Raw genomic sequence first — 13,974 nt, forward strand, 5'->3', positions numbered from 1 at the left:
GCCACAGTATAAAGGCTGACTCAGGCCCATCAGCCCAATAGAATGCCTATAAAAGGAATGTAGGAAATACAGGTAAGGAGTTGACTTCCCATCATTAAATAACATTTATTGCTCAGAACCGAATCCTGACTTTACCATCGGAGTGCCTTTTGCAGGTACCCTCCATATCAGCAAATCGTCAGAAGGACGCCTGATCAGAGGTTTGAAGACAGTCGTTTCTCAAGCAGGAACATTTTGGCGCGCACCGTGGGGCCCGATTAACTTCATTGTTCAGGATTAAGCATGGTAATGACGAGAAGCCAGCAAGAAGGGACCTCTAGGCAACAAATGGAGGGCGTCACACCAGAGGAACCAGTACCTGACGTGGTGATGCAGGGAGGAACAGAGGAAAGCATTCTAGCTGTACTAAGGCAGCTTAAGGCAGAAATGATGGAGATGAAGAAGGAGCGCGAAAGAGATGCACTGGAACTCTCAGCCCTAAGAAGGGAAAATGTCGGCCTAAGGGAAGAGATAAGGACACATGTCCCCTCCCTAACTACTCCCGTCATCCAAGATCAAGGGGAATCCTCAGCGCTGCAAGAAAAATCAAGACAGGTATATCAATCGGTAACCAGAAATGACCGGGACGACCTTGTGAACCGGAGCCCGTTCATTCACCACATTCTGGAAGCTAAGTTGCCCGATAATTGGAGAAGGTTGGTAATAGACAAATACGATGGCACATCCGACCCCGGAGAGCACGTGGACATCTTTACAACACAGGTCGGTCTGTACACAGAAAGTGACGCCTTATGGTGTAGAATTTTTCCTACTTCACTCTGAGGACCTGAACTCAGTTGGTTCACCCGACTCCCCCCTCTCTCCATCGACTCTTTCGCAACTCTCACAAGACGTTTCAACTTGCAGTTCGCCACAAGCCAGCCTCATCCTTTAACATCCTTGGCCCTAGTCAATATTCGCCAAGAGAAAGGAGAATCACTTAGAGCGTTCATGGAGCGCTTTGGCAAAGTGACTCTTTCAATTCATAACTTGGAACCAGCAGTGGCTATGCACCTCCTCACAACAGCGTTGAAGCCAAGACCCTTCGTTAATAGCCTCTACAAAAAACCCCTGATTGACCTAGATGAGTTAAGGAGTCGGGCTGCGAAGTATATGCAAATGGAAGAATTATCCGAATACCGAAACCAGGTACGGATGGATCAAGGATCTAACTCAAAAAATGTAGAAAGGAGGGAGACTTTTAAAGCAAGGCAGGGGAACGACAGAGGAAATAAACTTGAACGACTACCTCGAGGACCTAAGTATCCTTCCTACACAACGCTCAACACTAATCGGTCCAGAGTACTTGATCAAGCGTTGGCCACAGAAATATTGAGAATGCCTAGACGCGCTAACACTCCTCCTCGGGCAGATAAAAGTAAGTCTTGCCGATACCATAAGGCAAGACAAAATTGAAGAATTGATTAAAGGTGGACACTTGAAAGATTTTGTACAGACAGGTCCCATAAGGCAACCTAACAAAGGAAGAGACCGTCACCCTGATTTACCAAAGAGATCCGACGACAAAAAATTTGAACGACACAGGAGCAGGTCCAGAGAACCCCCAGCTAGAAGATTTGAACAAGAGAAGTATCCGAAAAGGGTCATTAACACCATAGCCGGAGGGTTCGCTGGTGGAGGACTTACCCATTCGGCTAGAAAGAGGCATCTTCGGCATGTTCGTTCGGTTAATAATGTTTTATTAGGCAGCAAAATCTGGATCCCGCCTATTACGTTCACTGACGACGACTTTCAATGAGTCGATCCGGTACAGGATGATCCCATGGTAATTAGTGTAGACATTCTTAACTGTACTGTTAAAAAAACACTAATTGACCAAGGGAGCTCGGCCGATATCCTATACCGGAATACATTCAAGCAATTAGGCATCTCAGATCAAGAGCTCAAAGAATATCACGAACCGTTGGTCAGTTTTTCCGGGGAACGAGTAAATACCAAGGGGTGTATTGACTTGTATACCTCATTTGGATCAGAGCATGAGGGAAAACGCATAAGAGTCACTTATCTTGTAGTACATGCGAACACATCTTATAATATACTATTCGGCAGACCATCCCTGAACAAATTGAAGGCCATAGTGTCCACTCTGCACTTCGCCATGAAATTTCCGTCTGAAAAAGGCCGAATTGTTACCGTCCATGCTAATCAAAAAACAGCCAGGGAATGCTACTTCGCAAGTTTACGCCTTAAGCCCTTTCATGGGAATAACCGAGATGTCAATATTGTATCCCCTCGGTTGGGAAAAGAGTTGGATGTTGAACTCGATCCTAGAGTGGATGAGGAATATCGAGTCGAGCCCAATGAAAACAAACAACCCTTCCAACTAGGAGCAAAGCCAGAACAAGTTGCGTATTTAGGGATCAGTTTGAATGTACAAGAAAAGAAAATCCTCCAAAAGATGCTATTAGATAACGCCGATTTGTTTGCTTGGACAGCCTCGGATATGCTTGGCATTGATCCAACATTTCTTTGTCACCACTTATCGGTCTACAAATGGGCCAAACCGGTAGCTCAAAAGAAGAGAAAAATTGGTGGTGATAGAGCAAAGGCAGCAAACGAAGAAACCAGCAAACTAATACAGGCTGACTTTATCCGAGAAGTCAGGTACTCAACATGGTTAGCCAACATCGTCATGGTTAAAAAAGCCAGTGGCAAATGGCGAATGTGCACGGACTTCACGGACCTCAATAAAGCATGCCCAAAGGACGCATACCCCCTACCAAACATTGATACCTTGGTCGATGGTGTAGCCGGTCACAAAATACTGAGCTTTTTGGATGCTTATTCTAGGTATAATCAAATACGAATGTATCCCCCGGATGAGGAAAAAACAGCATTCATCACAAATTCTGCAAATTTTTGTTATCGAGTGATGCCGTTTGGTTTGAAGAATGCAGGAGCAACATACCAGCGACTCATGAACAAAATTTTTGAAAAACAAGTGGGTAAATGCATGGAGGTGTATGTAGACGACATGGTAATTAAATCCCTCGCATTGAAGCAACATCTTGACCACTTAGAGGAGGTATTCGGAGAAGCCAGAAAACATGGTATGAGGTTTAATCCTGAAAAATGTACATTTGGTGTAGCTGGCGGTAAATTCTTGGGCTTCATGTTGTCTGAAAGGGGGATTGAGGCAAACCCCGACAAATGTAGAGCCATCATCGACATGGCCAGCCCTCGCAATGTCAAGGACGTGCAACGACTGACCGGGCGGATTGCAGCCCTTGCTAGATTCTTGCCAATAATGACAGAAAGGTCTCGGCCTTTCATTGAATTGTTGAAGAAATCTAAAAAATTCGCTTGGTCCAATGAATGTGAGGACGCCTTTGTACAATACAAGCATGTGCTGGCAGCGCCACCTGTGTTGATTAAACCAACACCAAATCAGGAAATGATTGTTTATTTGGCTGTGTCCGATCACGCCATCAGTTCAGTTTTACTTCAAGAAACACCTGAACCGAACCCCGTATATTTCGTTAGCAGGACACTCCAAGGTCCTGAATCTCGGTATCAGTTAATGGAGAAAGTGGTACTTGCCTTAGTCTACACAGCTCGTCGGTTAAGACACTACTTTCAGAGCCATCGGATGGTGGTATGTACAGATTGTCCGATGGCCAAAATTTTGAGGAAACCAGAATTGGCTGGTCGGTTGGTGGCATGGACAATTGAATTATCTCAATTTGACATCCATTTCGAGAACCGACGCCCCCTTAAAGCCCAGGTGTTAGCCGACTTCATCAATGAGTTCACTACACAACATAATACCACTTCAGACATGTGGAATTTGCACGTTGATGGATCATCAAATCAATTAGGCAGTGGAGCGGGGGTCATTCTTGAAGGACCGAATGCATTCGCCATTGAACAATCTATCCGGTTTGGATTTAAGGCGTCCAACAATCAAGCCGAATATGAAGCTTTACTCGCCGGTCTCAGGCTAGCAAAGGAGATGGGGGTTAAACGCATTACTGCTTGGAGTGATTCAAAAATTGTAACCGAACAAGTTAACGATTCCTATCAGATCAGGGACTCGGTCATGCTTAAATATTACCAGGAAGTCAAGAAAATAAAAGCCAAGTTTGAGGAGGTATGTATTCAGTACACATCAAGAAACATGAACGCACGAGCCGACAGGCTAGCTAAGCTGGCTAGCCAACGGAAACCAGGGCAGTTGCAGAGCGTGGTTCACCAACAAATCACCCAACCTAGTGTCGCCAAACAAGAATGCATGGACATGGAAAATTCATCTCATAATTGGATGACCCCTCTCATCCGATACCTCACTGATGGCAGCCTCCCACAGGATACAGCTTCAGCTAAGAAAATAAAAGCACATGCAGCCAAATACCTTCTTCTCGGCAAAGAATTGTATCGAAGAGGAATTTCAACCCCCATGCTTAAATGCCTAGACAACGATCAAGCTAACTACGTCATGAGAGAAATCCATGAAGGTATTTGTGGAACCCATTCGGGCAGACGAACTATGGCAGCAAAAGTACTCAGAGCCGGATACTACTGGCCAACAATAACTCAAGATTGTCATTTGTTTGTAAAAAAATGCATTCCCTGTCAACAACACGGTCCTCACCTGCGCCAACACGCCGATACTCTTCGCCACATTAGCTCTCCCTAGCCCTTTGCTATTTGGGGAATGGACCTCCTCGGTCCTTTTCCTTTAGCAAAAGGGCAATGTAAATTTCTCTTCGTCGCCGTGGACTATTTCACCAAATGGATTGAGGCCGAACCCCTAACCACCATCACGGCCAACAACGTGCAAAAATTCACTTGGAAAAACATCATTACACGGTTCGGCCTCCCTCATGCACTAATTACAGATAATGGGCTTCAATTTACAGATCGTCGGTTCAATGAGTTTCTGGAAGGCTTGCATATCAAACACAGAGTTACATCTGTTGAACATCCTCAGACGAATGGCCAAGCCGAGGTCGTAAACAAAGTGATCTTACATGAATTAAAAAGGAGGTTGGGTTCGGCAAAGGGAGAGTGGGCAGAGAAGCTGCCTGAGATATTATGGGCTTATCGGTGCACGCCGCAAACCACAACAAAAGAAACCCCCTTTCGGCTTACCTATGGTACTGATGCCATGGTACTAGTAGAAATTGGAGAGCCCTCATTCAGGAGGGAGAATTTCAAGGAATCGGCTAATGAAGAGGCTCTGGCCGTCAACCTGGACTTAATAGATGAAATACGTGACCACGCTGCCATTATGACCAAGGCTAGTAAAAGAATGATGGCTAGAAAATTCAACTCCAAAATCAGTTCACGACAATTTTATAAAAACGACCTGGTATGGCGAGTAACCGGAGACGCACGCAAAGATCGGCGAGAAGGGAAGTTGGCAGCTAACTGGGAAGGCCCTTTTCGGATAACGGCAAGATTAAATAACGGAGCATACAAGTTGGAAACATTGGAAGGAAAATTAATATCGAGGACCTGGAATGTCACGCATTTGAAGCATTATTATAGTTAAAACCTTGTAATATATACACAGGTGTACTCTTTTCCTATTCCAGGTTTTATCCTCTTAAAAGAAAGTGAAAAGGGATTTTCCTGGGAAGGTTTTTAACGAGGCACCTTATCAATAAAATTCTTCTTTTTCACCTATACGGTTTTTTATGCACTGCATCTTTCAAGCGCCATTGAATTATTTCCCTCCCGAGTACCCCCACTCGGTCAAGGATGAATCAATTACATTTTCCTCCCAAGTGTCACTTGGCTAAGGTCGAATTAGTTCCTTCCTGAGTACCCCCACTCGGTTAAGAATGAATCAATTATATTTCCCTCCCAAGTGTCACTTGGCTAAGGTCGAATTATCTCAATCCCGAGTACCCCCACTCGGTCAAAATGAACGAATTACGAGTCCCTCTCAGTTATCACTTGGTTAAGGTTGAATTTTTAAATACCTAAAGATGAATTAGTTTAATTACCTCCCGTGTCCCCTACTCGGCTAAGGACGATTATATTAAGCATATCGTATATTAGTGCAAGTTATATGACCAAGATACAAAGCATAAGAGAAAGAGAGATAAAATTCTATTTCAAAATGACTAGTTACAAAATTTGGGCACTAATGACCCATGAGTACAGAAGACAGATAATTTAACTTTCTTCCCTTTCCGCTGCATCGGGACCGGCTGCCTTAGGATTAGCAGCATCCTCAATGAGGCGTCTCGGCACTTCGGCGTCAGGTTCTACATCGTCATCAACCTTGGTGTAAGGAATGAACCTCCCGCCAAAAAAGTCCTTTGTAATGTCAAAATGAAAGTCTACCGGTACTTGGCAGAACCCATGACACTGGCGAATAGCATGGTTAAAACCGGCCTCATGTTCGTAAGATACTTGCTGAGAACACTTCTCGGCAAAGGTTCTCATCTCGGTTTCAGCCTTTTGCTTTTCCAGCGCCAAGGCTTCTTCCATCTCAGCAGATTTGGCCTGTAAAGCCTCCTCCATTTGACAGGACTTTGCCCTTAACGCCTCCATTTCCTCCCCCTTGATCCTCGTCACCTCCTCGGCTGCATGCACTCGGTCTTCCATTATCCGAAAGTGTTCTTTATATTGGTTAACCTGACCTTGCAGGGATTGAACGGTCTCGTCCAGACTGGCTTGAATCTCTCTACTCTCTGCTAAAGCTTCTTCAGAAGCCGAGTAGGCAGCCTTTAACTTCTTAACTTCGATAATAGGATCCCCAACTAGCTTTCGGAGCATCGCTGTGGACCGTACATGAAGTTCTGCGTAGTAGCGCCATAGTGATTCGAAGTCCAGACTGTCGACCAGTTCTTTCTTTGCATCAGATAACAGGTTGGGAGCAGCGAGCCGGCCGACATGTGTTCCGTTCACCAGGAAGCCCTCGGCCAGCATGTCCAAGGGAACTACAGGGGAGGAGGAACTGCTTCCCTCCGCAGCAGCCACCACCCGAGTTTGCTTCCAAGCCCCTTGAGCGCCGCAAGGCTCACCCGAATGGGCATGCCTTCTCTTTCTCTCCCTTTCGGGTTCCTTGCCTTTACCCTTGTCCTTGCGTTTCTTGGAAGGGCCTTCAACCGGAACAACATCTTGGGGAGGAGGGCGAGGTTCTGGCACCTCAGGAAGTTGATCAATTTGAGGATGGCGATGCTCCTCAATAGGCGTTCCCTCCGGCATTCTTTGCTTCAGATTGCGCCGGAAGGTAGGCACGTCAACACCTCGCTGAGCCATTAAGCCTGCATTAACAATAGCAAGTCAAATCAATATAGCTCAATTCCAAATACAAGTTAGAAACGAAATGACACATACCCTCCATATCCCAGGGAGGACGCGGAGACTTGAGCACGAGGATTACATGTCGGGCAGGAAGGTCCCGGGGAAGGGACTTCAGGAATTGCAAATCTGATAGCTCCCTAGCCGATAACATGTCCTCAGGGAATGTGTCGTATCGGCGTGGCACCCGAGTCCAGTGAAAAGGGAAGAGAGGATTATTCTCGCTATCAAAAAAATAGTTTTTACCTACAGGGTCCACGATTACCTTGAAGAAACCGGTTTTGAAACCCTTAAAAGACGAAGCATATGGCTTAAATAAAGGCAACTTGAGTTGCCTTATTAAAGATACCTACCTCGCCAGGTCAGATGGACGTGTACAAAAAAAATGAAGAAAAAGACCTACACTAGGCTCTATGTAATGGAATTTACAAAGTATCCTAAAGGCTTGAATTGCCGCCCACCCGTTCGGGTGTAGTTGTGTTGGCGCTACATTCAATACCCTCAAAACCCCCATTTGAAAATCGTCGAAGGGTAGCCTGATACCTAATTCCCTAAACATATACTCATACATGAAGAAAGTGTCGACCATTCCGACACCTCCCAGGAAAACAAAGTCTGGGTTCTCGCCCTCGTCCCCTTTACAGGGGCAAGGTGTATAGGATACGGGTCACAAGCCTCCCATAAAGAAATATCACAATTATCTACAAAGAGTTGAAGACTTTTATTTCTTTTAAAACGAGAAAAGTATGCGGCCACCTCACCGTGCACCCACTCATAACCAGGTATCGTACAGGGAGGAAACACCTGCCTTTCCCTAGGAGGACTAGTACTCGGTAAGGGTTCAGGAGCATCAGTATCACTTAACGCTGACGTCTCAGCTTCGTTGCTGCATCCCCTGACTTGTGCCTCTTCAGCCCTCCGATTTGAAATAAACGAAACCTCGCCACTCCCCTCAGTTCCGTTCATAATATCTACCTCAATAGTACTCGGCCCCGAGGCATCCGACAGGGAATCCTCCCACTCAATACGATCAGCCATGACAGAAAAGAAGTAAAAAAATGAAACGCACCTTACAAGTAGTCGGTAGGGAAGAAAAGCCTAAGATCTCTGAACACTCGTCGGTTTGGAGCAACGGTATGCAGGTTTCGGCACAGAGCAAAAGAGTAAGAAAGGGATGCAGGGACCACCACATATTTATAAGGGACTGATGTCGGGCAAATGAAAAGACGCCCTTTCGTTTCAAACCGTCAGATCCCTTCCAGATCAACGGATGAAATGGAGCACCCTTTCGTTTCATATACCCTCTGACAAACCCTAAAAACCAACATTCTAGAATATTCCTTCGCAAATTTATTATTTATATTATAATCTCGGCTTGTATCGTTTTGTTACTAAACCGATTACCTCTTAGTATAAAACCTAACACATTGTTAAATGTTACCATCTCACTCGAGACCGGACACCCCCTCCGATGTATTGTAACTTACCCTAACCGAATGACCCTCTCGGTATAGTGAGAAACACCTTGACCGAATACCCATTGCAACATTACCATTAGCATTTAAAAGCCCTTGCTTTGCAACTCGCCGGGCTAGTGTACTGGGAAAGGAATCAACTCGGTCCCACCTATAGGAAAAAGAAACCGAATACCTACTCGGCATACTAGACCAGGTACCCCTCGTCAGGATTAAAAGGTAAATAATCCAATTAAGGGTAATAATCAAAGTATTATTTAAACTAGGAAAATGGGCCACAGTATAAAGGCTGACTCAGGCCCATCAGCCCAATAGAATGCCTATAAAAGGAAGGTAGGAAATACAGGTAAAGAGTTGACTTTCCATCATTAAATAACATTTATTGCTCAGAACCGAATCCTGACTTTATCATCGGAGTGCCTTTTGCAGGTATCCTCCATATCAGCAAATCGTCAGAAGAACGCCTGATCAGAGGTTTGAAGACAGTCGTTTCTCAAGCAGGAACAAACTAGATATAGGTAATTTTAAGAGTACAAACTCTTTATACATCTTGTAATAAAAATATTTTTACTCGAGGCCGAGGATTAATCATAAATTACAATTTTCTCTTCTTATCACGTCCTTTACAATCTAAATTTGTCAATCCTTTTAGAGTAAGTCTTTAACGTATTCCAACAATCAACTATCACTATAACTTCCATGTTTCTTAGTTTTTTATTAAATAGTTTTTTTATTAAAATAAAATTTTGAAAAAACATGTATCAAAAAATAATATATTGCTTATTTAATAAATTTTAATTTGTTCTAAATTAAATTATATCAAATTTAAACATGAAATCAAACTTATTTGATAATAAAGTTAAAAATGGATGAAATTGAATTAAATAGTTTTTTATTCAAAAATTGCTATAAATAGCTTGATCAATCTTTGTATTATAAAAAAGAGAGCCATTTATTTAAAAAGTGAGAATTACTTTTCTTTGAATTGTCATGTATATATTTTAAAATTAAAATTAATTAAAAACAATGAATGAATTACACTTTTTCTTGCTATAACAATTTTACTTTTTATTTATTTATTTGTTAATTTTGTTCTAAATTTTCATTATTATCTTATAACATTTATTTTTTTTTGTAAATATATATTTTATATTTTAAAATATATTTTAATTTTTAAAAATTAAAGTTTACTTTTAAGAGTCTTATCTTAAATTTATATTCAATATATATATATATTAATTATTAATATTTAATTAGAAAAACTTGACACTATACAGTAAAAGTATTATTTTAAATAATTTAATTTTATTAAATATTTATATTTTGATGTTTATTAATTAAACCAAAACAATTATTTTAAATATTATTTAAAATAATTTTATTATATATAAGTATTTATATAATATAAAAATATTTTTATTAATTAAATTGTATATAAATTAATTCTAAAATAAATTAGACGACCTATTTTCTAAAGATCATTCAAACACGACACGAGTGATAAGATAAATCGAAAATACAACGAATGGACGGCTTCACTGCACTTGCAACTTGGAATGTTACAGTGACTCAGGTTTGATTTCCCTTTCCCGTGTGTCAATTGATGCATTAATTTTCTCCCGCTTCTCTGTTTTACAATCCCGTACACATTTATAGTCTTTTCCAGTTATGATTATTGAAGGGAACAGCTCATTACACATTACACAACTGCACAGTGTACATCGCTGATAGCAATGATTGTTAATATGATTCCATCCATGATTATTACTGCCACACCTTCAGTTTGACCACTCTTGCATATTATGGGGTACATCGAGCACGATACTTCACTGATAGATTCATTTCAAGTATGAATTTCAAATCTTCAGATAATTCCCATAAATACACTGTAACAAAGACACAATTTGATAATCATCTTTTTACCTCAACTTTCTTCCCAAATGGAAGCACACAAATCTACTTTTGACACTGATTTTGCCAAATATACATAATTAAATCAAAGGAAAGAAAATTTATGATAAACAAAAAAGTTGAGAGGTCTGATGGAGTTGGCTCAAGAAAACTGTAAAGCAGATTCTACTCTCATTATTACTGAATATAATAACTAAAAAGAGGACTACAGTCCAAGGAAGCGCTTACAGGCTTTTAGGATCTTGCCTCCCTTTTGCTTCTTCTTCATGGATCTTCTTGCTCTCGTTACGTCAGCATCCATTTCATGATCTTCAATAGCCATGTACTGGTCATGGATCCTACAGTACCTCTCTGAAACTGATGAAGATCTTCTCATTGAAAACGCCCTCTTCATTGTAGCCTGAAACCCCGATGCCGAAGAAACCGAACCACTCCTACCCAGTATCACTCCAAATCTCTCTCCATTCCCACCTTCTTCTAATTCCCTCTCGCTCTTCTTCACCTGCTCGTTGGGTTCCTCGGGTTTGGCCGTGCTTGGGGCAGTGTTCCTGCTTGCTTTTGGGGTTTGAGGAAATGAGACAGAATCTGAAAAATCCATGGATCTTGATTTGTGGGTAGTGCCACTGCTAATCTTGGAATACCCGTTCATTTTCCGATTCAAAAAATTTATGGAGGAGAGGTTGCTGCACGCAGACAAAGGAAATGGTGTGCTGGTAAGGGTAGGGTAATGTGTACAATAACAGTGAAGCTATAATTTATAATAAGGACGAAATATTTGACTAAAATGTCCGATACGGCAAGGCATTGTGAATAGTACATGTGGTTGAGAGCTCATGTTGACATGACTTGACTAGTGAGGTAGATTTGGAGTTTAAAATGGTTAAAATTTGGAAGCAAAATTTGGGTATTGAGTTTGGTAATCCGAAATGAACCGTGCATTTTACTCATAACCAAAAGTATTGTACATGACGACAAATTTTTCACTCAAAACTGTAATCAATTGCAATTTTGGACGCATGGTCATTGTTACAAATATATCGAAGATAGTTTTTTTTAACCATTATTGTGTGTTGGTGTAGGAAATGCAGAAGGGGTTGGTGCTTTGGAACCGGAAGTCACATGTTCTCATGAGGCATGAGACACTGGCAAAATATGCATCTGAGGTTAGAAGTTGGAAGTGATAAGCGAGAACAGAGGAGAGTAATAATCACGTGGATCGCAATGTTGCGCTGCCATTGAGTGTCCGTTGACCGTGGCATCATCAATTCGTTGCCGTGTTTTCCGTTAGGGGATTCCCAGCCAAAATTTGTGCATTCCGTGAACTCGCCAATCATAAAGTCATCCGTCACAAAAATTTATGTGCGTCAAAATTTTTGTACTAGCATTGCTTTATTCCAAACACGCAGAGAGAAGAAAAGATCCAGAGAATAATGACAAGTATTGAAATACAGGTTAATAATATTTGTAAAACTTGTTAATTATCCACTATTCCTTAACTAATATTTATTGATACCACCCATTATTACATTTTATCAATTATATGTTGTATGATACATAAAATAAAATAAAATAAAATAAAATATTGTCCTTTGAAAGGTGTTCACTTAACCAAAAATTCAATTAATCAATTCACCGACTTTTTATGGGCAGATTGCATGTACAGATGCCCCTTTCACAACAACAAAGCGATAATCCCAATTTTATTATTATTATTTATTATCGTTAAACTCACTGTTTTATTCTATTAAGTTGTATGGAGAACAAAAATGTGATGCTTCTTAATCTTGCTTAAATGAGTTTACTATATTTAAATGAAGAATTTTGAGGGAGCATTTACAGCTCACATGCACATATGGAAGTGAGATTCACGATGTCTCTTATCTAAACAGGTTGTTTAGGTAAATAATAAGAGCAACTTTACTGTTTCTTTAATTTGAAATATATTATCATTTTAACTAATTAATTAAAATTAAGAATAAGTATTATAGCAAAAATTAAGAATAAGTATGCATATACATTTTCATTTGTAAATAATTATGCATTATTTTTTAAATTTATATACTTCAAAACCTAATAAACTATTTTTAGTGGCGTTTTTAGTATTTTCTTGCACTTATCCAAACTAATTTAATTGATTTTTATTATTTTGACTTAATTGTATTTTTAGTCTGTACTTTTATGTATGTATAATTTTAGTTCCCCTGCTTTTAATTACTAGTGCTTAGCTCTTTAGTTTTTCAAATATTTAAATTAAGTTATTCATTCTAAAATTAAGATTTTTATTATATTATATATATATATATATTTTGTATAATATTTATTTATTTGTATAAATTAATAAAATGTCATATTTTTATTATAATTTTATTAATTATTAGATAAATTTTTGAGATGAAAATTTTAATTTAAACATTTAAAAATTAAATAGATTAAATGTTAGCAATTAAATTTAACATAACTAAAGTTACACATACCTTAAAATATAGGGATCAAAAGTATAATTAAGTTGTTTTTTTTTTTTCAAGTACGTGCTACATCAATTTTGAATATATCCTCTTATGTGAAAAAAAATTCTCTACCTTTTTTGTGTGTGTAAATAACATTCATTTTATCATTTTTATTTTTGTTACTCTAATTTTCATGTAATTAACTTCTTTAAAGAATAACATTAATCACCATAGAACAGAAATTGTAGATCCATCAAATTTTATTTTAAATTTAATAAGCACTTTAAATATTTTTATTTTAACTATTAACTTATATTTTGCATATATCTCTTTATGAATTTTTTAATCATTATTTTTTTAACATCTTCATTATTTTGTATTCTCCTTATTTTTTTTTATGAAAAGTGATTTTTTAAAATTAGTTTTAAAATATTTTGAAGTGCCTATTGAAGTGTTGAAAACTTTTAATTTTTGACTACTTAAAAAAAAATAGCTTATCATAAGAATCAAATAAAATTATGACAATCTTTTTAAATACAAGTATCATTTATATACATAATTAAAAAATAAAATTCTTTATCTTACAAGCACGTATAGCTCATAATTCTTACTCAATTAAAAAATTGTCATAAATGAAGAACTTAGAGTCTAAATAAAGAAATACATTTTTTTATTAAATATCTAGAAAGTAAATTACATTTTTATAAAACTTAAGCGAATAGATATTTAAATATTTTTATCATGTTTCTTAAATTTAGAAAAAAAATCTAAATCTACGAATAACTATCGTAACTTCAGGGATTTATTTTAAATAAATTCTGAAA

The 13,974-nt window shown here is 39.0% G+C and overlaps 2 protein-coding genes across 2 annotated transcripts; one reads left to right on the plus strand and one right to left on the minus strand.

Moving 5' to 3' along the window:
• The first annotated feature begins 288 nt into the window (after positions 1–288).
• LOC113851996 lies at positions 289–4,696 on the plus strand. Its single transcript, XM_027482256.1, has 4 exons — positions 289–762; positions 907–1,417; positions 1,500–1,726; positions 1,814–4,696. The coding sequence occupies exons 1-4, from the start codon at positions 289–291 to the stop codon at positions 4,694–4,696; spliced, it is 4,095 nt and encodes a 1,364-aa protein (XP_027338057.1).
• A 6,140-nt stretch (positions 4,697–10,836) lies between these two features.
• Positions 10,837–11,440, minus strand: LOC113853039. Its single transcript, XM_027483480.1, has one exon. The coding sequence runs from the start codon at positions 11,350–11,352 to the stop codon at positions 10,909–10,911; it is 444 nt and encodes a 147-aa protein (XP_027339281.1). The 5' UTR covers positions 11,353–11,440; the 3' UTR covers positions 10,837–10,908.
• Between the last annotated feature and the right edge of the window lie 2,534 nt (positions 11,441–13,974).

Source organism: Abrus precatorius, unplaced genomic scaffold, assembly GCF_003935025.1.
Source record: "Abrus precatorius isolate BTA unplaced genomic scaffold, Abrus_2018 Scaffold10, whole genome shotgun sequence".
NCBI classification, from domain to species: domain Eukaryota; kingdom Viridiplantae; phylum Streptophyta; class Magnoliopsida; order Fabales; family Fabaceae; genus Abrus; species Abrus precatorius.